Source organism: Urocitellus parryii, chromosome 16 (assembly GCF_045843805.1).
Source record: "Urocitellus parryii isolate mUroPar1 chromosome 16, mUroPar1.hap1, whole genome shotgun sequence".
Lineage (NCBI taxonomy): Eukaryota > Metazoa > Chordata > Mammalia > Rodentia > Sciuridae > Urocitellus > Urocitellus parryii.
The window spans coordinates 16,397,353-16,422,675 of record NC_135546.1 but is presented as its reverse complement, the minus strand read 5'-3'; the positions used below and the strand labels follow the sequence as shown (position 1 = coordinate 16,422,675).

The 25,323-nt window shown below is 45.2% G+C and overlaps 1 protein-coding gene across 1 annotated transcript in view; it reads right to left on the bottom strand.

Annotated features, from left to right (window-relative positions):
* Mkrn2 (makorin ring finger protein 2) overlaps nt 1-21,664 on the bottom strand; it is a 30,077-nt gene extending 8,413 nt beyond the window's left edge. Inside the window, exons 1-5 of the mRNA XM_026383099.2 lie at nt 21,570-21,664; nt 5,041-5,169; nt 3,697-3,878; nt 2,061-2,362; nt 671-885 (exon numbers count right to left, since the gene is read on the bottom strand). Of these exons, the coding sequence (XP_026238884.1) occupies nt 671-885; nt 2,061-2,362; nt 3,697-3,878; nt 5,041-5,169; nt 21,570-21,595 (854 nt within the window). The 5' untranslated portion in view covers nt 21,596-21,664. The remainder of the gene's footprint in view (nt 1-670; nt 886-2,060; nt 2,363-3,696; nt 3,879-5,040; nt 5,170-21,569) is intronic.
* Nucleotides 21,665-25,323: the final 3,659 nt, after the last annotated feature.

Genomic DNA, 25,323 nt, shown 5'->3' with positions numbered 1-25,323 from the left:
AGAGCGATGGCCTCGCATGTGTGAGGCACTGGGCTGGATCCTCAGCACCACAGAAAGACAAAGTAGTCAAGTCCACCTAAAACTAAAAAATATTTAAAAAAATAATAAAGCTCAAACACGTTACTAGGCGACTGGCTTAAAGGCAATGTGTACTGCGGTCCTGGGCCCAAAAGAGGGACCAGGAGGTAGAAAGGGGCCCGCGACGCTCCTCACATAGATCATCTCTGCCGTCTCCACCCCTGGTCCCCAGCGCTTGGCTTTTTTTTTTTTTTGGTACCAGGGTTTGAACTCAGGGACCCCTGACCACTGAGCCCCTTCCCCAGCCTTGTTTTGTATTTTACTTAGAGACAGGGTCCCACTGAGCTGCTTAGCACTTCACGTTTGCCTAGTTTGGCTTTGAACTTGCGATTCTTCTTTCTCAACCTCCAGAGCCACTGGGATGACAGGCGTGCTCCACTGTGCCTGGCTGTCACCCACCTTTTAGAAGAAAAGGGGCTTGAGCTCAGGAAGGGGAGATGACAGCGCCCAAGTGCACACAGGACCCTGAGTTACTTTGCACTAAGACACCTCCAGAGGGCAAGGGTGGATTCAACTGGATGAGGAAGCCCAGCGGTGGGAACGAAGGCGCGCTAGTGGGGGCGGGTGGACAGGGGTGGACGGTTGGACTTACTTAATGATCGGGTTTTCAAACTGCTTGGCACACCTCCACTGCCGGATGCAGGACAGGCAGTAGGTGTGGTTGCAGTTGGAGAGAATCCCAAACCTCCTCTCTGAGGCCGACGCCTTCTCCAGGATCACCTCCATGCAGATGCTGCACACCTTGTCCTGACTGGCCTGGAAGGCAAAGGCCTTCTCCATCTCGTGTTCGAATGTCGACATGCAGATCTGCAGCAAGAGGAGGGAAACCTTCGTCTGCACCCCGGAGAGCACCAAGAGCCCAGGGTCGCTGCAGCAACACCACCACAGCCCCAACAGGAAGGGCACAGAAAGCGGCTGCTGCACAGGGCCCAGCAGCCCCCAGATTCAGGACACAAAGCTGTCACTCAGACCACAAAGAGGACTTCCAGCCACCCTACTCCTGCCTCTAGATTCCCAGAGGACCCATGAGATATGGTCAACACTAAATTATAATGGAGACCACAGAGACCTGGAGGTTGACAGCACTGCTGTGAGTGGCAGAGTGTCTAAGGACTGGGCCTTGTCTCACGGCTCCTCTGGACACTGCCTCCCCCACGCTGAGCCATGCCAGTACCAGGAATGCGGAGCAATGAGCTCAATGTGTGAAAACACACAGCCCACACACAAGAGGGCGAAGAGAGGAACTGCTCAGCTCACCACTCGCTCTGAACGCCTCCTCTGTGCTGGACTCAGAGGGCCAAGAGCAGGCCCAGGTGCAGCCCCGTCCCGCCCCGTCCTGCCCCGCCCCACCGGGCCCCAGGGCTCACAGCACAGAGGCTCCCCACCCTGCAGAAGGGAAAGCCCATCTAGAGCACTCCCTCCAGGATCAAGGCCGCCCACTGCCCCTGGGGTGCACTATCAGGGCACACAGCACGAGCTCACTAGTCACAGAGGACGCCTGTCTCCATCATGTGCACCAGCATCATCTGGTCCTCGGCAGGCTTTAGTTCACTTGAAGTGGCCTGGTGCCCCCCGTCTCTGCGATCTACCCACACACAGCCAAAGACACAGTCCACCACAGGGCTCCTCAAGGCTTCCCAACAGCACTGGGTCCCAGCCAGTGATGTGCAACCCGGGGAGGGAGGATGTCGCGAGCCTTGCCCATGTGAGGGAGCAGCAGGCACGGTGCTTGCTCCTAAGCCAGCTCTCCCTAAACTCTGCACTGCTTTACATTTCTGATGCCCCTGCATTTTCTCTTTATCCTAAATAATCAAAAGTAGACAAAATGACAACAGAAAAAAGAATCTGAAAATAGATGCAGACATACCAGGGACACAGTGCAGGCATTAATCTGGCAGAAAGACTGCTACAGACACCAATGATCTTGTCACCTGGCTCATTTCAGATTGCTTAGCCGAGTCCAGCCGAGGGTGTGACTTTACCTTCTCATGCGCTTTCCTTTGCTCAGGGTCGAAGGGGTGCAGGACTCGCAACCTGCAGATCTCACACATGTCCCCGTGCAGGTAGACACAGGAATCCCCAAACCGGCACTCCCCGGCCGCAGCGTAGGGACACAGCGGCTCGCTGCTGTAGGAGCTGCTGGCCTCCAAGTCATCCAGGCCGCTCCTGATGGCATCGAGGTACGAATGGGGCTTCACCTCCAGGCTCGTCTGGGGGTCACTGCAGCTGCCTAGATTACTCACCATGCTTGGGTGAGTCTTTTCTTCAGCCAGGCCAGAGAGATCTTAACACAAAACACACAGGACACACGGGTGAAAACTGGCTGCATCTTTCAGGTACGCTGCTAGCCAAACCAAACAGATCAGTGACTCCAACCTAAGAAATCCACACCTGGGAACAGACAGCAAGAAAGTAGGCCAAAAAGGAAAAATAAAGGGAATAGATTTATAATTTAAAAAAGAAAAAACAAAACAAAAACAAAAAAACCAAAAACCCAAACAGCCAGGCACAGTGGCGCACCTATAATCCCAGTGACTCAGGAGGCTGAGGCAGGAAGGTAGCAAGTTTGAAGCCAGCATCAGCAACTTAGTGAGGCCGTCTAAAAAAAAAAGCCCCATAGTGCAGGGCCAGGAATGTGGCTCAGTGGTAGAGCACCTCGTAACAAAAAGGGGGTGGAAAAAAAAGGAAAGGAACATGAATGGCCAGACCAGACAGGAAAAGCAGCAAAACACAACATGTTATATTTGTACTAAAGAACACTAAAGGGCTAGGGTGGGGACTCAGTGGCAGAGCACGTGCCTAGCTTATGTGAGGCACTGGGTTCAATTCTCAGCACCACAAATAAATGTCCATCAACAACAACAACAAAAAAAAGAACACTGAAGGGACTGTTAGAAAGTGGCATGGATCAGTTAACATTCAAATAACCCAGAATATAAAGGTCATTTAGACTGAGGTCGACAGAACACAAAGGTTCCTTCACACCCAAGTCCAGCGACACCTCGGGTCCAGAAGCCAGGGTGCAGCTGGCTCTGCTCTGCCACCTCTTTTCCTGGGAGCTTCCCAGACAACCTGCTGCCCAAGGATGGAGACCCCACCAGGGTACAATGCCAGCCCTAGAGCCCCCTTGCCTGGGGGCAGCACCAACCCCTAAAGACAACTTTTAGCATCTGGAACCTTCTCCCTCCAAGCCCGTTCCAGGGCACAGTCCACCTCCCAGACTGACACTCCACGGTTTCCAAAGGTGCAGCCCAAAGCACCACCTCTGGGTCAGGGCAGCACCCAGACTGCGCAGACCCACATGGCAAACAGTGATCGGGTCTCCACCAGCTTAACAAACGGCTCGACTCGTCCTCACCAACCAGACCACCATCCAGGAAGATGGCAGCTACAGTGACAAAAGATCACATTTGGTTTTGCCAGGCCAAATGTGGAACTCAGCCCGGCTGTGGGCATGAGGCCGAATGTGAGATTCCAGGGCTCTGCCCACGTGGAGTCCATCCTCAGGACAGCTCTGGGGTCTCCCTGTGGGGACCACCTGCAGGGTATGTGGTTAGGACCGAGCCCCAAGGACAAGCGAGGCAGTTTTTTTGAGAGGTAACAGTTCTGCTCACTCACTTCGGTCTCTGAGCACCAGCGTTCTCTTCTCCCGCTTCCCAGGCTCCTGGGACTGGGTTTTCACGACAGATGTGGTGAGGTCGGCAGAAGGGTGAGGACTGTGGAAGCCTGGGGAGGGCCCAGCATGGGGGAGGGGGCCCACAGCCCCAGCAGCTGCAGCCGAGGGCCTCGTGTGATCGTATCTAAACAAAACACAGGCATGTCACAGACCCGCTGCACAAGCGTCCCCCATGCTCCTGGCCCTCAACAGCTGCCTCTGCTCCACTAGCTGAAGTGGGCAATGAGACAACCTGTCCCCATGAGCCCATCTGAGTTAGAACAGACTGAGCATTTAGTAAGGACCGCCTGGCCAGAGGCTACTTATCAACCACATGGAGAGGCCCCATGGGACCAAAACAGGGCTCCGGACCACCTACAGAGCCTGAGAGTTCCTAAGATCTACTCCATTCTCCCGCCACCTGCTCCATCAGTGTCCCTTGGAAGGAGTCTCCTAGGCCACTTGTCTGAGGCAGATGCTGGCAGGGGAGACAAGGCAGCTCCACCACCACCCACCATAGGTAGGAGCACGGAAGCTCTGGCCGCAGAAGTCCTGAGGAGCTCCGCAGCGCAAAACCACAGCAAAGGCGGTGCAGAGCCCCTCCCTGCCTGTGACCCCGGTGACTTGGGAGGCTGAGGCAGGAGGATGTCAAGTTCAAGGCCAGCCTGGGCAACTTTTAATATTTAGAGCCTTCTCCCTCCCCAAGCCCTGTCCCACAGCACAGTCCAAAAGACCTGTCTTACAATAAAATTTTAAAAGGGCTGGGGCTAGCTCAGCAGCAGAGCATCCCTGGATTCAATCCCTAGTAACAATAAAAAACAAAATACCAGGTTTTTAAAGCTTTCCTTCCATCTATAAGCTACGAAACTTGCCCAAGGAAGACTGAGCATAAATGCTTACTGTAGGGACAAGCATAACAAGAAAACCAGAGGCCACTTAAATATCTAACAGAAATATTTTTTCAATGATGGTAAATTAACATTATGAAACAAAACTACAGTGAGGAGATAAAGCGGCAACATAGGAAAAAAACTGGGGGGACATGCCTAATGGGGCAAAAAAATATAGAATCTTATTTACACTGTGACAACAACTAACACTGTAGTCATAAGAATTAGGCCTAATTCTTTGAAAAATTAAAAGTAGTTTTAGAATACCAAAAAGTGAGGTCTTAATTATTTGCCATTCATTCTTTTTGTAGTATTGTCAAATTAATTTTAAATTTAAAATTTCCTCAACACCTATCCTCCAAACGCAGGACTGGACTCCCTGATGGGTTCCAGTCAGAGTGGCTGCGGGGTCCTTGCCTGCACCGCGGTCCGTAGGCGCAGTAGCCCTTCTGGTAGTACTTGCAGATGGTGGATGGCTTGCTGTTCGCCAAGTCATGTGAGAACAGGCACTGGCTGCCTTCCCGACACACACCGTGCATAAAGTACCTGAGGAGACAAGCACAGGACACTTTTAGAAGCACACTCTGCTGTGGGGGAGGACACTTTTAGAAGCACACTCTGCTGCATGCTCCACAAGCTCCTGAGCCCAGTGCCCACTATGTTCTGCAAGATCAGCATATTGTGGGTTTTTTTTTTTCCCCCCATATTGTGGGTTTTTTTTAAATCTTTTTTTTTTTTTTTTTAAATGTGCTGAGGATCGAACCCAGTGCCTCACACATGCCAGGCAAGCACGCTATCTCTTGAGCCACATCCCCAGCCCGGAGATCAGCATATTCTTAAACCTAGCACACAGAGCCTATGCCGTGTATCAAGGCTGTCTTAGGCACTGGAAATACATATATTTTCTTGGTTCTAAGACAAAGTGATTTCAGACCCACCAGAATGACTCAATGACGGCTTTTCTGAAAAAAAAAATAAATCATCCCAAAAGTTCCTCTCAAGACACTCCAATTTAGGCGTATTACACACGCAAAATTAAGACCCAATTAAGACATTTCTTTATGAAAACTGCTCCCCTGCTCTTATGAATTTTTAAAGGATACAGGTAACGGAACTGGGAACCTGGGCTCAGGATCCAGCTCTGCCACCTACAGTCAAGTTATGAACACCTTTCCTGGTCCTTGCTACCTTTATCTATAAAATGAAGATTACGCTGCCTCCTTCGCTGGGTTGTAGTGAGGATCAAATAAGATGGTGTGACAACAAAAAAAGATGTATTTGAGCTGGGAACAGTGGTAATCCCAGTGACTCGGGAGGCCGAGGCAGGAGGATCACAAGTTCAAAGCCAGCCCCAGCAACTTAGTGAAACCCTATCTCAAATAAAAAATGGGCTGGGGATGTGGCTCAGTGGTTAAGTGCCCTGGTACCTCAAAAGAAAAAGAAATGTATCTGAGAACATTTCACTGAGAAATCAAATTCCCACTTTGAAGTGATGAGGTGTTCTAAGTCTGCCCAGCTGTAGCAGAAGCTAAACACCCAGAGCAAACTAGAGACCCCAGAGGAACATGCCTTAGCACAAGGGCTAAGCTAGTCCTGAGTGCAAGTGCTGCACACTCCCTGCCAATTAAGCTTAAAAACAAGCTTTAACATGATCAAACTGACAGCACGTAAATTACTGCCCATCTTTTTAAAGGAGGACTATAAAATCCAAATGCAAAAAAAAAAAAAAAAAACAAAAAACAATGCTTAGCACCCAATGAAACATTACTAGGTAATATCCAAATACAGGAATACGTGACACATAACCAGGAGAAAGAGATGATGAAATCAACATTAAAGAACCTAAAACAGTTATTATAGTCTCAACACGCTGAAGGATTAAAAGGAAAACATTATTATAAGGTGAAGAGAATGAACAAATATACAAAAGAGTTGTTCCAGAAATGAAACACGTTATCTGAAATGAAAATTACATTGGATAAGTTTAGATTAGATTCCACAAAAAAAAAAAAAAAAAATCAGAAAGCTTAAAGACACAGCAACAGAAACACCCAAACTGAAGAGGAGAGAAGGCTGGGGAGGGCAGACTGTTGCTTCTGGCAGCGAGGGAGCAAGCGGCTTGCCCTCACTGCAGGAAATGAGAAGAGGGAGAACATATGGGAAACATCTGCTTTCAGACAATGGACAAAGGCAACCCAAGACTGGTTCCTGAGGGATGTGCAGCAGGTCAGCCCACATTCCCTGACCTCCCACCTGGCGTCTTCTGGACCTTACAGCATGGATGGGAACCCCAGGCAAGAGGTCCTGCCCAGTCCAAGAGATTGGAGATAAGGACTTAGGGAGTTGGGGCAGCTATCCATAACCACAACTGTGTCCTCAATTGACCTTTCTTTCTTTCTGTTTTGAGAAAAGGTCTAAGGTGCCCAGGCTGGCCTCAAACTTGCTATCCTTCCATCTCAGCCTCCCCAGTGGCCGAGACTGGCTTTCAACAGACAAAAGCATAGTCCAGGCAGCAAACAGTGCTGGACCCAATATGTGTGGATAAGCTTTGACTCAAATACTCTGTTTGCTGATGCGACTCCATATGAGACACCCAACATAAACACAATACATGTTAAAACAAACACATCTACCATACGATCCAACAATTCCACTCCTAGGCATTTCCCCAACATAAAAACATGTCCACATGCAAAAATATCTGTTATGTGAATGTTCACAGCAGTACTGTTCATAATAACGAAAAAAATGAAAATACCCAAATAACCATCAGCTGGTGACGGGGGAAACAAAAGTAACACACCCATACAAGGGGCTGCTATTCAGCCATAAAAGGCAATGAAGTGCTGAAGTACTGACGGACTCATGCACAGCACAAACTTTGAAAACATCATGCTGCGTGAAAGGGGAGGACACAAAAGGCCACGTGCTTCTGATTCTATTTATATGCAACAGCAACATTCAGAAAAGGCAAATCTAGGGCTAGGGACGCAGCTAGGTGGTAAAGTGCTTGCCTAGCAAGTACAAGGCCCTGGGATCAATCCCCAGTACTCCCCCAACCCACTCCCAAGAAAGGAAAAAGCAAATCTAAAGGAGCAAAATTAGATTAAGTGCTGGAAGAGGGTAAGTGTGGAATGAGTGCTAAAGGGTTCAAGGGATTTGGGGGGAGGGCGATGGAAATATACTAAAATTTAACTAAATTTATACTAAAAATCTTAGAATCGTATATTCCCAACAGGCAAATTCTTTGCATGTCATTATACTTTGTTAATAAAGCTGTTAATAATAGCAGGGGAAAAGAGGGACTATGATAGGTTAGTAGACAGGACACAAGGAACAGAATAACCAGGTGCAATATTTAAATCCTGGATTATATTCTGGTTTAGGCAAACCAGATTAGATACAATGCAAATGTACTGACATAAAAAGCTGAAGACTACTAAAAGAGCAGATTATAAAATAGCAAATACAATAAAGCAGTATAGCTGCTATAGAAGTATGGTGGTTCCTACAAAATTAAAAATATGATCTAGCAATGCCACTTCTGGGTATATTTACAGAGGAATGAAAAGCAGGGTCTCAAATATATCTGTACACTCATGTTCACTGCTCACTCACAGTTAACAAAAAATGTTTACACCCATATGTTTACACCCAGAAAAGTGGATAAATAAGTAGTAGTGGGTACATATGATGGATTATTATTCAGCTTTAAAAAGGAAGGAAATTCTGACACCACCACATGGATAAACCTTATGGACATCATGCTCACTGAAATAAGCCAGTCACAAGACCAACATGGCATGCCACCAGTTATACAAGGTTCCCACAGTAGTTCAATTCATAGAGACAGAAAGCAGAAAGGGGGCTGAGGAATGGTGGGGGGATTTCACTTTTACTAGACAGAAAGCTCTCAAGATTCAGTTACACAGCAATGTGACTATTTAATAGTAGGGACTTACAAAAATAGTTAAGATGGCAAAATTTACGCTATTATGTTATTTTACAATAAACAATTTTAAACCAGCATATATGGGATGATCTCATTTTGGCAAAACAAAAATCATAAATGGATATATGCAAGCATTTTAAAAATCTAAACAGCTGGGCAAGGTGGTCCATACCTACAATCCCAACAATTAGGGGGACTGAAGCCAGAGGATTGCAAGTTCAAGCCTCAGCAATTCAGTAAGACTGTCTCAAAATAAAAGTAAATGGGCTGTGGATGTAGTTCAGTGGTAAAGCACCCATGGGTTTAATCCCCAGTACCAAAAAGCAAAAACAAAAAACCCTGAAAAGAGTTAGTGCGTTAAAAGCAGTGGTCCTGCTGGGCACAGAGGCCCAGCAGCTCAGGAAGGTGAGGCAGGTGGATCATGGGTTCAAACCAGCCTCAGCAAGTTACCAAGGCCCTAAACAGCTTAGCCTAACCCCTACTGCAAAAAAAAAAAAAAAAAAAAAAAAAAAAAAGTGGTGATCCCTGGCGAGGGTGTACCAGTAGTGGAGAGTTTGCCCAGGGCTCTGGGTTCCACCCCAGCACTGAAAGGAGAAAAAAAGAGTAGGGATCCTTGAGGTTAGGGTATATATGAATTCTTCTGTTTTTGTAATACTAGGCATTAGTATCCTACCAAGGAGCAACGTTCCCTGCCTGTTATGTAGTGTTTTTCTTAGCTTTGCTGAGCTATACATTCTGACATTTTTACCATGAACCTGCTTTTGTAATAAAGGTTAAGTTTCAAAAACTATCAAGACAATCCAATACTGACAAGGGTGTGGTTTCTGAAACGTATGTAAAATGCTCAGTACAGTACCCATCCCACTTTAGGTATCCAAAAGAGTGCAGGTCTTCGGGCTGGGGTTGCAGCCCAGTGGTAGAGCGCTTTGCCTAGCATGTGCAAGGCTCTGGGTTCGATCCTCAGCATCATATAAAAAAAATAAGGATATTCTGTCCAACTACAACTAAAAAAAAATATTAAAAACATACGTTAAAAAGAGTGCAGCTCTTACCAGTCTAGTAAGACAGTGTCAAACTGCACCAGTGACAGTGATGTGTGCCCTCCTGCAGCACAGGTCAGCTACTGCGGAAGGGAGGAAACACAGCAAGAGCAGCCCCAAGGGGCAGACAGAGTCCTGAAGAGGGAAGTGTGGAATGGTGGGGGAGCGTGGCTAGAGAGGGCAGACCAGTGGCACATCCAGGAGGAGGGCAGCCCTGCAAGACTTGGCTGTGCGCCAAGAGGCCCTGGCATCAGCTGTAGTGCTCTTTGGTGTGTGCCCCTTAAAACAAAGCCCTGAGTAAGCCCTGGAACCCGCAGGAGATGGTCTTTCAGCGACCACATCAGATAGCAGAGCAGGTAAAGGTCAGAGTCCCCCAGGTTCTCACTAAACACACAGGGGGCTTCCTTGAGCTGGGGAGTGAAAGTCTGGACAGGCGGAAACTGCTCAGGCTTCCACACTGGGAGGTCTTGAGGAGACACAGAACAACAGCCTGTTTATTAAAGGCTAAGGAAATCTGGCCATGAAATTCTTTTCTGGAAAGGAGTTTTATCTGTGAACTCATGTTTTAACTTATTTTTTAAAAAATCATGGAAAATTTCAAACACCTACAAAAACAGAGCAGCAGATGATGTCCTAAGAGGGACCAGGCACTGGGCCTGCCTGATTTCACCTCGTCCCCTCCTCTTCCATGTGAAATCGCCAATTCTTCTTTCGTAAGGAGGGGTAACTCATGCTCCCAGGAAAAGACACTTGTTGGGGCTGGAATTGTGGCTCAGCAGTAGAGCGCTCGCCTGGCATGGGTGGGACCCGGGTTTGATCCTCAGCACCATATAAAAAAAATAAAGGCATTGTGTTGTGTCCATCTACACCTAAAAAATATTTTAAAAAACTATTAAAAAAAAAAAAAGACAAAGACTTGAGGGCAAAGACAGTCCTCCCTCCCCCCCTGAATAAGGGCATTATGAGGAACGTATGAGATGAAGAAAAACAAAGACAAGATGAGCAGTAACTATCCTGTTTAGCAGTTTCACGCCTCGATCTTGTTTAACTCAGGAGGATTATTATTAAACCCCATGAGCTTCAGGACTTCCTGCTAGTTTCAGAGACTACAACCCTGGTCTCTCCAGACAGGCCCAACAGTGGCCCTCCACCCTTTGTGCACTCAATGGCTGCACTCCATTCCCACACCACTCAATTATCATAGTCTATTTGCCACCCCCCATGCCAGCATGAGTCCTGGCTGATCCAAGAAGCCTTCTCATCCCTCAGGGCCCACAGATCTACTCACTGGGTGTGCCCAATCACTACAGTGCTGTCACACTGAAGGCCCAGACCCCAGAGCAGGAGCTCTTAAGCAAGCATTTGGGAACATGGATCTCTAGTGAAGAACCCTGGGGATAAATCAGAAAGGCACAGCTGGAACACGTTACATCCAAGTGAAAACAGAAACCCCAACTAACATCTGACCTCCTCAATGTTCTGTTCAGAACTAGAAAATGCAAGGACACTGGACCACAGAAGGAAGGGCACACCAGCAAGACTGGTGAGGTGCTGATCACCAATGTGCCAGAGAAAGGGGTCCAGTGAAGGCAAGTGGCCAATGCATACTGCACACGGGCCGTTGGGTGGGCCTGGAGGCTGACTCAACTGGACCCCAAGTGAGCTAAAGCTCTTCCATCCTTCCCTGCTCACCATGCAGACTGCTAACTCCCTTCCCCTGCCGACTGCACCAGAGCACGGCCAGCGCTGATCAGACCCACCTCTTTTTATTAAACTGGGATTGGACTCAGGGGTGCTCTATCTCTGAGCTATACCCCCAGTCCCTTTATATTTTGAGATAGGGTCCAAGTTGCTAAGGTTAGCCTTAAACTTGAGATCCTCCTGCCCTGGCCTCCCAAATTGCTAAGTTTCTGGAAATATAGGTGGACATCATCACCCCTCACTGATACTTTCTTTCTTCCCCAGGGAAATGATAAAAGAACTTCTATGGCCACTAACAGAATCAAGTTTCTGAACCTCCAAAGATGAAAAATTGACCTGTGACTTAAGGACTGTACCATGGTACCATTATTTGGGTTTTTTCTAGGAATGTAGCTAGGTTCTGCCCAGGAAATAGCCCCTTAAGAATTGACCACTAGTGGGCTGGGGCTCAGTGGTAGAGCACTCACTAGCATGTACAAGACCCTGGGTTCGATCCTCAGCACCACATAAAAAATACATAAATAAAGGTATTGTGTCCTACTACAACTAAAATACTAAAAAAATATATATTGACCACTAGCCAAGCGTGATGGTGCACGCCTATAATCTCAGTGACTGAGGAGGCTGTTTTAGTTCAGGTACAGTGAGCCAATTCAGTCATTTAAGGAAATTCTTGTTTTTTCGACAAGAGGCACCATGGTAAGTCCTCAAGTCACAGGTCCATTTTTTATCTTTGAAGGTTCACAAGTTCAAGGCCAACCTCAGCAACTAAGCAAAGCTCTTAATGTGAGACCCTGACTCAAAATAAATAGAAAGGGCTAGGGATAGCCTATCTCTGACACTGCACAGAACTCAATTCAAAGTGGACCAAGGGCCTGAGTATTAGACCAGAGACACTGCACCCAAAAGAAGAAAATGTAGGTCTAATTCTCCATCATGTCTGCTTAGGAACCAACTTCAACAAAACTCCTAAAACACAAGAAATCAAAAAATATAGCTGGGTACAGTGGTGCATGCCTGTAATCCCAGAGGCTCAGGAGGCTGAGGCAGGAGGATTATGAGTTCAAAGCCAGCCTCAGCAAAACCGAGGTGCTAAGCCACTCAGTGAGACTCTGTCACTAAATAAAATATAAAATAGGGCTGAGGATGTGGCTCAGTACTTGGGCGCTCTTGACTTCAATCCCTGGTTACCCCACCACCTCCAAAAAAAAAAGGAATCAAAATGTTATGGTATCAAACTAAAAAGCTTCTTCACAGCAAAGGAAACAATCAAGAACATAGAGAGCGTCTACAGAATAGGACAAAATCTTTGCCACTTGCCACTTCAGATACAGCATTCATCTCCAGGATATATAAAGAACTCAAACACCCCAAAAAACCCAAAACAAAAATAAATAATCTAATAAACAAATGGGCAAAGAAATTGAACAGGCATTTCACAAAATAAAAATGATGATCTATAAATATATTAAAAACATTTTTAATGTTCAACATCTTGCAATTAGAGAAATGCAAATTAAAACTACACTGAGATTTCATCTCCAAGCAGAATGGCAAATATCAAGAATACAAGCAACAATAAATATTATCGAGGATGTGGGGAAAAAGGTATACTCATATACTGCTGATGGGACTGCAAACTGGTGCAACTATTCTGGGAAGTAGTATGGAGATTCCTCAGAAAACTTGGAATGGAACCACCATTTGGTCCAGTTATCCCATTCTTCAGTATATACCCAAAGGACTTCAAATCAGCATACTACAGTGACACAGCCACATCAATGTTTATAGCAGCTCCTTTCACAGTAGCTGAGCTGGGGTTGTAGCTCAGTAGTAGAGCACTTGCCCAGCATGTATGAGGCACTGGGTTCAATCTTCACCCCCACTTGTAAATCAATAAAGGTACAGAACCCCTCAACAGATGAAAGAATAAAAAAAGTGCGGTATATACACACAACTTATTTTTACTCAGCCATAAAAAATGAATGACTTTGATTTTTGATGGTAAATGGATGGAGCTGGAGACTCCCGCGCTAAGTGAAATAAGCCAATCCCCCAAAACCAAAGGCCAAATTATTCTGATATGATAACATGCATTAAGGAGGGGCTAGAAGCTCATTGGATTAGACAAAGGGGAACCCAGGGAAAGGAGTAGGAATACAATAGTCGAATGAATGGGACATGACTTTCCTATGTTCATGTATGAGTACACACCAGTGTTAACTCCACATCATGTACAACCACAGGAAGGGATCCCAATTAGAGTAAGTTACACTCAATGTATGTATGTCAAAATACACCCCGCTGTCATGTATATGTAAAAAGAACAAATGAATTTTTTTTTTAAATGACAATGCCATATTTAAATACAAGGTAGGGCGCTGGGGATGTGGCTCAGTGGTAAAGCACTCTGGGTTCAATTCCCTAACCCATGACCACTAGATCAACACTGTTCTGCATAAGGCTGGTACTGTCTAAGTGGGGGACAGACTAGCTTAATGGTAGGGTACTTGCCTAGTATGCATGAAGCCCCGGGTTCCATCCCCAGCACCCCAAGTCTACAACAAAAACAAAAAGCCAACAACAACAAAAAAAAACCCACAAGCACAGCAAGGAGTTACCATACACAGATATAAAAATTTCCCTACACTGGGTCTGGGGTGTCACTCAGTGGCAGAGTATTGCCTAGTATGTGTAAAGTCCTGGGTTCAGATCCTCAGCTCCACAAAAAAACAAAAATTTCTGGGCTGCGGCTGTGGCTCAGTAGTAGAGAACTTCCAAGCACATGCGAGACACTGGTTCAATCCTTAGCACCACACAAAAAAGTTATTAAAAAAAAAAATGCTGGGCGTGGTGGCACACGCCTATAATCCCAGCAGCTCTGGAGGCAGAGGCAGGAAGATCATGAGTTCAAAGCCAGCTTCAGCAACTGCAAGGCACTAAGCAACTCAGTGAGACCCTATCACTAAATAAAATTCAAAACAGGACTGGGGATGTAGCTCAGTGGTCAAGTGCCTCCGAGTTCAATCCCCGGTATATCATCCCCCGAAAAAATTCAGGTCTTTACAAAAACATCCGAAGAACTTCCTTAAATGATTGAAATGGCTCACTGCACCTAAACTGTAAAGCAATGTGGTTTATGCCAAACATCTGCCTTCTTCCTGGGAGACTAGAACTCTGTCACATACTAGGCAAAAGGTGCCCAACCTGGGCACTGCCATCTCTGCAGATACCAATTCCTCCAGGCACATGTGTGACATTTTCATTGTTGGGGGTAGTACGTGCCTGTGCCCCTCTTGCACAGACTCCTCCAGACTCCACTGTACCTCCTTGCTACATCACAGTAATGATCTTGAACTTGGATACAACTATGTGAATGTGGGGGTGGTCTTGGGACCCCAACACTAAAGAATACTACACATCTAAACAGTTAGACAGTTCTTGTTTTCAGAGATGGGGTTTCTTTATGTTGCCCTGGCTGACCTCGAACTACTGGGCTCAAACAATCCTCCTGCCTCAGCCTCTCAAGTGGCTGGAACTACAGGTCTCCACCAATACCCCACTTACTAACTATTTTTGATAAGTGCTATTGAAGACTGTAATTACCCTCAAACATGGTAATCTTTGATCTCAGGAGGTATAACAGTTAAAAAGTGAATAGATAAAATCAGTGTCAATAGTCAGCAATGCAGAACAAAGTCATCAGGATCAATAAACTTGGGAGAGAACAAAGTCAAAGTGGCTAAGTAAAAAGTTCCACATGTGTGACATAAATGAGAACTTCAGATTCTCTTTGAAAAAGCAGACCAGATTTCCTGAAAGAACCAGAGAAAGCAGGGTGAAGAGGTACACCCCTTTATTACCAGAGTTTTAGGAGACTGAGGCAGGAGGATCGCAAATGCAAAGCCAGCCTCAACAATTTATAATAAAACCCTGTCTCAAAATAATAAAAAGGGCTAAGGATGTAGCTCAGTGGTTAAGTACTCTTGGGTTCAATTCCCAGTACCAGGGAAAATAATAATAAAAAAGAACCAAAGTAGACTATCAGAGGTCCTCTACCAGAAGGAATCTGTTAACCAGGGGAACAACAAGAAAGATTGTTTTAGATACAGAATCCTATATGGATGCCTTTTAGAATTATACCAACCACCTTCCGTAAGTCATACTCAGAAAATTACGCTTCTAAACTACACTAATCATCTTTTTTCATTAGAAGACCAAATATAATTTACTGTCAATCAGAGCATCTAGTTAGATTTGCCACTTCCACACTGGTGACTTCATGCAAGTCACCAGGCTGAGATTTTTAAGAAGTTCAAAAATAACTTCTAGACCACCATCACTGCTTTCAAGAAAGGTAAGTGTAAGACAGGTGTTATATAAGAGAGAAAGCCAGCCCATTCCTATTTTTGTAGTGTAAGTCACTATTTCCATTTCCCAGTGACAAAGCAAACCTTGAGCACATCCTGCATATCTTCTGGGGTGTCTCTGTCATCTGCTTAAAGCCATTCCTCTTCATCTATGCTGAACTTCACCTAGGCCTCCTCCATGCTGTACTGTGAGATGCATTTCCCTCCTGATGGACAAACCACCCCTCCTACTGATACGACTGAGGTGTACATTTGGACAGTGGGGGGGGGGGAGACAATGACAGGAGGGGAGAAGTACAGAAGTGGAGTCTCAACAGTAGGGAGGTTCTTAATGGGAGACAACTCTAAGGGGCTTTCTCACCCTGAGTGACTCCAAAACACAGTATGGCTATTATATATTGCAAAGGGTATCAGGTTCATGACTGCCAAACACTGCCGGCAGCGGTAGCCAAAAGCAGAGCCAAACCATCAAACTGATTTCTGGAAGTTCTTTCAGTGGCACCTCTAGCAAAATACTTTTACAACTCATTTCCAAATATATGAGTAATTTGCATTTTCAGTGTACTTTTCTTTACAGGTAGCTTTCCACATGTTCTCACAGGCTGAAATGTTATGACTGTATTGCTTATGACCCCAGATACCTTGAAGGGGAAGGAAGCAAACACTAGGCTTGGTGGTAGGCTTCAAACAAACATGCAGATGAGAGGTGGGGCCGAATACAGTGAAGACACTGAGGCCGCACTGCTTGCTATGTGATCTTGAGTGAATTACTTAAAATCTCCAAGCTTCAGTCTCCCCATCTGTAACATGATTAAAATAGCTACTTACTTCATGGACTGTGACAGATTCCTAGTTTAACTGAGACGATCCATGGAAGTGCTCAGTCTAACACACAGTCAATGCTCTTAAGGGTTAGGGATGTAGTGGAGTTAGCTCAGTGGTAGAGTGCTTGCCTAGCATAGCTAAGCCCTGGGTTCCAACCCCCCCCCCCCCCCCACACACACACAGTAAATGCTGCCAGGCACAATGCTGCATGCATGTAATCAATCCCAGGGACTCAGGAGGCTAATACAGGAGAGTCACAGTTCAAGGGCTAGCCTGGGCAACTTACTCTGTCTCAAAATACAAAACAAAAAAGGATGGGAGGGCTGGGGTTGGGGGTCAGCAGCAGGGCACTAGCCTAGCACTTATGAGGTGCTGGGTTTGATCCTCAGCACCACACAGAAATTAATAAAGGTATTTAAAAAAAAAAAAAGGATGGGGATGTAGCTCAGTGATCAAATGCACCTGGGTTCAATCCACAAAACGGGGGGAGGGTTATTCTAACATGGTTTGTTATTATTTTTTAATCTACCCTGAGGATTTGGCACTAGCATCCCCATTTTACAAAGAAACCATGGCATAGGTGGTCCCAGGATCAGAATCCTGCACTACCCACCTCTGGAGCTCAAGTTCTCCTACCACTTATCAGCCAACAGGATCAACACTAGGCTTGGTGAATCAAAAGTTCTAGGTCTATTTCAAGAAACAAATTCTAGATCTTCAAATAGCACATCTGAGATGAAGGGAACCTCTGTCATACAACGAGAGGAAAAAAAATGATTTTAAAGCTATAGTAAGGGCCTGCACCAGGGCTTTGTAAACAGACCAGAAGAGTTAAGGAGACGGTTAGAGGACAAAAATCAGCAAAAATGACCCCCCAGTTTGAGATTCTGGATAGAATAGCAAGTTAAAGAATTGGAGGACTGACAACATGACCACATGAGCAGCTATTCAAGATTCCAGGCAATATATAGAGAAAGTGTATTTGTCACTTTAAGTCTGAGCATCCTGGCATCTGACAACCATCTCTTGGGAGAGACATTATATGTATTAGAATGCAAGAAAAACTGACACTTTGTTCTCCTGCCATTCACAATAATCAAACACACTGCATTTCAGAGCCAGGAAGACAAACCTCAAAGACACCCGGCAACCTGAGAAAAACTAAACAAACAGATGAACACCCTGTTTCACTCCAGACCCACAAATAAATCACAACTTGAATATTTTATCTAAGTTATAAAGGTCTGCAGATAGTTTGTCTTATTCACAAAAGCCTTGAGAAAATCTTTTCTACCACAAACATACTAATACAAGCTTGGTACTCTAGGTAACATTGCACTTTTTTCCCCCCACTTGAATATATATTCTGCTTTTTATTTGGCAAGACCTGACTCCTTCCAACCATTTTATAAGTACATTTTTTTTCCTTTCTACATGTTCTTGTGTGAGCCGTCTTTTCATAGGAGCATACTGAAAGCTGAAAAGAACTGCAATAACTTTCATTTTGCATGCCCACACTTATCTGGAGGCCATGCATGTGCTGAGAGCAGGCCGTGTCCTGCTCTCGGCTACTCCATGATGAGAACAGCAGTTTTCAGACTGTGCCTAAACCTGAGTGACTCCATTTTATTAAGCAGTAGTTTGCCAGAGCTACTCCATTTTGAGTGTAAGCGCTGAGATAGAATGATTCTATACCTTGTTTGTACAAGAAACCACCACCATCTGCCTAGCACAACCATAGGTACAAACTGATGATAAATTGTGCTTTAAAATTGACCACCTGTGAACTTATCAAATTAAATCAGAAACACATGGATGCTAGGCACTTCAAACCTACATCAGAAAAACCCAAGCCCATGAAGTTAACAAACATACCAGAACACCGAATGAAGCAACCTCCTTACCAGAGACCCATAAAGGGAAAAGCATTCCAGACCTGGACACAGCAACACCCTGACCCCAACACCTGGTCACTTGTCTCAAGCTTTGCCTAGGAAAATCACCACAGTGACCAACCTTCAGTTAATATAGTTTCTCCTGCCCCTGACAATGACCCAAGGTACACTTCAAGCTGACATTCTACAAATGTCATTCCAGACCCTCCACCTTGATAACTAAGAAAACGGCTGTTAGAAAACCTCATCTGGGGCTGGGGATGTGGTACAACAATGCCTACATTGCATGCACAAGACCCTGGGCTGATCCCCAGCACCATACATATACAACAAAAACTTTAATCCGAGTGGCTCAAAAGGCTAAGACAGGAGGATCCCAAGCTCAAAGCCAGTGCAGCAACTTAGTGGGGCCCTAAGCAACTTAGCAAGACCCTGTAATCCCTTGTGCCAAAAAACAATAAAAAACCTTTATGTGACTACCTACAACTGACTCCCCTGCCTTTGTATCCGGGTCTTTGCCTTTGCTCTCATTTCAGATTCCTAAACCCGTGTGGTCACCTTAACCTTTCTGTATTTAAAAAAAAAAAAAAAGTACATATATACACACATGTGTATAATTGTCATATATTAGTAATTAAGATTGGAATAAAAACATGAGACTGCCTGGCTCATGGCTATCGGGTGACCCGAGTACTCTGAATTGCAGCTACTGAAAGTGGCATAACTTGTGAATTGTTATTCAACAAATTGTGACACTGTGGAAAGGCAAACATGTTTGGCCTATGTTAATGGCATTGCTTGCTGAGGACAGAGTATGAACCCCAATGTCACACCTCTGCCACTTAGAAGATGAATGACACCTCTGCCACTTAGAAGATGAAGACTTTTCAACATTCAACTCACTTTCATAAACTGTGGAATACATCTAGCTGGTTAATGGATTACATACTACTCCACTAACAAGGCACTTAAAAGAAGCCCGAGCACATGTGAGCCCCACAAAAAACATGAATCAGTGACTAGCAGGAGTGATACCTTTCCAACATTCCACACACTTTTATTTACTTAACAATATCCTGCAGGACACCCTTGTTTGAGAAACAGAATTAAAGTTTAAGCCTAGCCTATCTCCAGTTGCAAAAGGTTAAAATTTTTTTTATTAATTTCTTGTTCCTGCACTAAGATGTGAAATTCTGAACAAATCTCAAGTCGTGCTCAGCATGTTTCCTCATTTGTACACTGTGCAGTAGTTCAATTACAAAGTAGTACATAACAGTGTATGTTTAAGTGGACAAATCTAAGACGCAGGCATGAGAATACTTGAATTAAACCATAAAGTGAGTGGAGAATAAAGAGATTTTTCTAGGTAGCTATACTCTGCTTTGCAGTATAAAATGACCTAGGAACACTTCCTCCAACAGGAAACAGTTATACAAGAAAAAAATAAGTAAATTCACTAGTACAGTTGTCACAGAAGACCTTCTAGTACAAATAACCTAGCAAAGTACTTTTTCAGACTAACTGCAATTTGATAACTGCTTAACAAAAGCCACCTGGGTAAATTAGTTAATATCTAACACTAGCAGAACTATACTCCTCAATCAAACTAATGGAGTGACCACACAGATCATTATTACACAAACCGTACAACTGATTTTTTAGACATGCTTTCCACACAGGTCCTACTGAAACCAAACAAAACATGTACAGGATAAGTATCCTTTATCCAAAATACTTGAGACCCAAAGTGCTTTGAATTTCAGATGCTTTAGAATTTTAGAATATTTGCTGCTACGTACTGCCATATCCTGAGGATGGTACCAAATCTGAACATGAAATTCACTGTTTCAAAATAGATTTTATGTGCACATCCTCTAAAGGTAATTTTATATCATATTTTTAATAATTTGGCACAAGAAATAAGATTTCCATGGTGTGGAATTTTCCAATTGTGGCATCAGGTCCAAACTTTTTAGACTTTGGAACACTCTGAATATTGGATTTTCAGATTAAGGACGCTCAATCTGTACTTTCCAAGCTTTCAATTCGATAGGACTATGTCAATACCAGTAAGCCACAGAGCTTACCACTGAATGAGGGTGTAAAGCAATTTTTATTTCAAAGTAACAGTCACAGCATAGCTATCATGTTTTCTGTTTTCTATGACAAATCACCCAATAACATTTTATTTCTGCTCCTCAATGGGTCTCTAATCAAGATAAAGGAAAGCACTTAACCTCGTTCAGTCCCCATTTCCTGCCCTGTCAAACGGGAACAATATCTGCTCACAGGTGTTACTGTGAAACTAGCAATAACACAGAACCTGGATTAAAGGCAACACGCCTAGAATCAGGTACTCAGGAAGCAGAGGCAGGAGGATCCCCGTTTGAGGAACAAGACCCCGTCTCCAGAATCAAAACTAAAAGAGGACCGGGGTGCAGCTCAACAGTAAAGCTACACCTGGATCCAATCCCCAGCATCAAAAATAAATAGGTCATAAAATATAAAGGGGGTGGGGATGTAGCTCAGTGGTAGAGCCCTTGCTCAGCATGTGCAAGGCCCTGGGGTCCATTCTCGGTTCCGAAAAGCACAATAACAACAAGAAAAAATTGGGAATAGGCGCCTCGTTATTTTCCACACGATTCTCGTTTTTCCACAAGGAGGGCTGGAACGCCCTTCTCCTTCTCCACACGATTCTCAACTCGCTAACTCTCTGCAAGCAGTTGCAGCTGCAGTCTTCAAACTTGCGAAGGGAAGGCGGCTTCCAGAGCCCCAGCTTCCCGAGGCCCCGAGAATCCATTAACAAGCTACTCCTGCGTGGCACCGGCGCCCGTAGCGTCCTTCACTCAACACCAATTTTTTTTTTTTTTCCCTCCAGCCGAACTGCAAGCTCCACGAGCTCCCGCGGCCGGGCCCGGGTTGGCGCGTCCGTCCTCCCAGCCCACAGGGACCCGGCTTCCCACTCGCACAGCGGCGCCTCAGCCACGCACCCGCCGGACCCGGCTGGGGCTTCAGCGCCCGCCCCGCCCTCGAAAGCCTCAGAGCGAACAGCTGAGGAACTTTCCCCGAGTCCCAGGCGTCACGACCCGGGGGTCCTCCGGCTCCCAAGGATTCTCGAGAGCGGCCCGAAGTGGCGCGGCGCTCTCGGTCGTCGCTCACTCACCTGCAAGTGACCTGCTTGGTGCTCATGGTGGCTGGGCTGGGGGGCCGTCGTCGCGCTGCTGCCTCCCGCTGCCGCCTCGGCCTCGGCTCGGCCCATCCTGCGCAGCCGCGTCACGTCGGCGCACTCCGCCCCCGCACGTGCTGCACCTTTGTAGCGCCGGCCGGAAACCTAGCCGCCGTCACAATTGGTTCCGCGACGGGTGTGAGGCCCGGCAGTGCCCCACACCTCGCGGCGCTCCGTGGCCGCTCTTCCGAGCCTCCCGGGCGGATCCTGAAGGCCCCCTAGATCTGCCAGTCGCTTCCGGGACAATTAGTTCCTAGGGTTCTGCTCCCGTCGCCAAGAAAGAGCCTTAGTGGCCTCTTGCATCCCCTAAGTCACCTCATCCTCCCCCCCCCCGCCGGCTCGGGCCTGAGCACTGTATCCCCAAATGCTGCAGCTGCACCTCATCGGGGCTCCTTAGAAGCCTCGAGCCCGCGCCCACGAACACCCCTCGCCCCTCTCCAGACACCCTTTGTCAAAACTCTACTCCCCCAGAGTTTCAGTCCCCGATCTCTTTGCTGGAACCCCCCCTGCACTGCGTCTTCCATTTCCTCTTAGGGGAACCCCCAGAGTTAGCCTCGACCCAGCTCCAGCTCCTGCAGATCCCGCTTCTGCGCCCAGTGCATCCCCGTCTCCCCCAAATCCGCCGTCAGGGTCCCATCCTGGGCCCGGGCAACCGCCTCGCCACGGGTCTCCTAGTCTGTTTTCCAAAATGATCTATTGTATTATCACTATTAATTATTTTTGGTTTGATTGACCCCAAGGGTGCTTAACCATTGGGCCACATCCTCAGCGCTTTTTTTTATTATTTATTTAGAGACTGGGTTTCGCTAAATTGCTGATGGCATCAGGGCATCATAGGAAACAAAGAACCAGAAACACTGAATTAATTTGAATTTTAGCTTGGAGCTGCCTGCCTCAGCCTCCAGACTCGCTGGGATTACAGGCGTTGGCCACGGCGCCAAATCTATTTTTAAAACCTATATGACATCATGTCCTTTGTCTTCCATCTTTCAGTGATTTCCTGTCGCTTTGTAAATTTCTTAAAGTAAAAAAAAAAAAAAAAGAAAGAAAAAAAAAGAGAAAAACTGGGCTCAAGTGATTGCGGTGGTGCACGCCTGTAATCCTAGCTACTAGGGAGACTTCAGCAGGAGGACCCCAAATTTGAGGCCAATCTGAGCAACTTCGTCAGACCTTGTCTGAAAAACAAAAAATAAAAAGGGCTGGGCTGGAGGTGTGGCTCAATGTGTCAGGCAGTGGGTTGGATCCTCAGCACTGCCTAAAAAGAAAGGTATTGTGTCCATACAGCTAAAAAAATTTTTTTAATGTAAATAAAAAGGGCTGATAGCTCAGAAATAGAATGCCCTTGGTTCAAATCACTAGTACCAAAAAATATATTAAGCCATCAGCAAACAATGACAGTTTTACTTCATTATAATTCAGTATAGTGGAAAAAAAGAAGTGTAAATAATGTACGTTTGGTTTTGTTCCTCAATTTAAGGAAAGTATATTAAAATATTAGCCTCATTAATTATTTTATATATTTAATATTAACGCCATTAACTAAAATATTAGCCTCAGACTTTAAGTATCCATTATCAAATTAAGGAAATGTCTTTCTAATCCTAGTTTTCTTAGCATTTTTATCATTAAAATGTCCTTATTTCTATCTAATGCTTTTTCTTTTGCATCTATTTAAGAAAAAAAAAAATTGTGCCAGGCACTGTGGACAGGAGGCTGAGGCAGGAGGATGTAAGTTGGAGGTCAGCCTGGGCAACATAGTGAGTCCCTCTCTCAAAATAAAATAAAAAGGGCAGAGGACATAACCCCTAGTAGTAGAGCACTCAGGTGTGGGGATTGCAGATTTCAATCCCTAGTACTGCCAAAAAAATAATAATAACCCAATTAGAAAATGTGTGAAAGATTTAAATAGACATTTCCCTAACAAAGATATATGAACTGGCAATAAGCACATAAAAACATTTCTTTAGGGAAATGCAATAAGATACAACTTCACAACCACTCAGATGGCTAAAGTAAATCCAGGCCAGCGTAGGCAATGTGGAGGAGTTGGAACTCTCATAAATTATGGAAAATGATGTGGGCACTTGGGGAAAAAGGTCTAGCAGTTTCTCAAAGTGTTTAAAGGTTACCATGTAACTCAGAAATTCCCCTCCTACCTATGTAACCAAGAGATATAGCTGTGGGAGATCTGTGTTTGGGATTGGGGTCTCTGACAAACTTCGTGACTGTGACATGATGGTAACTAGAAAGTTTCTGTGCAAGACACAGAATACCTGGATACTGCAAAAGCACAGGATGCCTGGATGCTATAGCAATGTTCTTAACGAGTTACCCAGGCTTGGAATGCCCAGCAGTTTCCCCTTGAAGCTATTAGGATAACTATGCAGGTGCGCTATCTCGTTTCCACGGTAATGTCCTTGGAGGAAAGGGGCTCTGTGTTTGTGTGAACCTGGACTCTCAGCTAGCCAGCACTAGGGGTTAAAGGAGTACTGGTTAGAATGCAGACATGGTGATGGGTAATATGTAGCCTTTCTTAGGTTAATAAACAAGGCAGCAGAGAGGAACAGCCACCTGTGTGCCTTCTACACTGTGTGCGTGTGTCTGTCCTTTACTCACCTCTTCCCAGGTTCTCTACAGGTATTCTTCACAGTCACATAAAAATCTGCACATGAGACAGGGTGCAAGGGCTCATGCCTGGAATCCCCTCAACTCAAGAGGCTGAGGCAGAAGGACTGTAAGTTCAAGGCCAGTCTGGGCAACTTAGTGAGATCCTGTCTCAAGATAAAAAGCTAAGGTTGTGGCTCAGTGGTAGAGCACCCCTGGATTTAATCCCCAGTACTGCAAACAAACAAAAATAACCAGCTTTCACGTGAAAATGGTGAAACTTATTCACAGAATTATTCACAATAGCCCAAAGTTGAAACAACCCAAACATCCATATTCAAAATACGTCCATACAATGGATTATTATTTAGCCATAAAACTGAATGAATACAGAAGACATACTATGAGCTAGGTGAACTTTGATAACTTAGGCTAATCAGAAGCAGCCAGATGCAGAAGATCCTATACCGTACGAGTCCCTTTATATGAAAATCATAAAGAAAAATTGGTGCGGGGGCTGGTGGGAAGGGAAGTGGGTCAGGACTGTGAATAGTTTGGGGTTTGAGGTTTCTTATTTGGGGTAATGAAAATGTTTTAAACTTAGTGGTAATAGTTGCACAGCCTTGTGAATATGCTCAGAACCACTGGATTGTACACTAAATGGGTGAATTTCATAGTATATAAATTTGATCTCAATTTAAAACACAGCAGGTAAGTAATGGTGAAGATAAACCAAAAAAAAAATGTAATATACAGAAAACAGAATTTCCTGGGGGGGAAAAAAAAACAAAAAAATACTCAAATTTGTAACTTATGAAAAATTCCCTGAAATAATAAAAGACAGGAAGGTTGAAAAAGCACACCACTGCCAGGTGTGGGGGGTGCACACCTGAAATCCCATTGACTCCGGAGGCTGAGACAGGAGGATCACAAGGTCAAGAACAGCCTCAACAACTTAGTGAGACCCAATCATCAAGAAAAATTAATAAATAAAAAGGGCTGGAGATGTTGTTCTGTGGTAGAAGATCCCTGGATTTGATCCCCAGTGATGCAAAAAATAAAACTAAAATCTAAAAGATGTAGAATT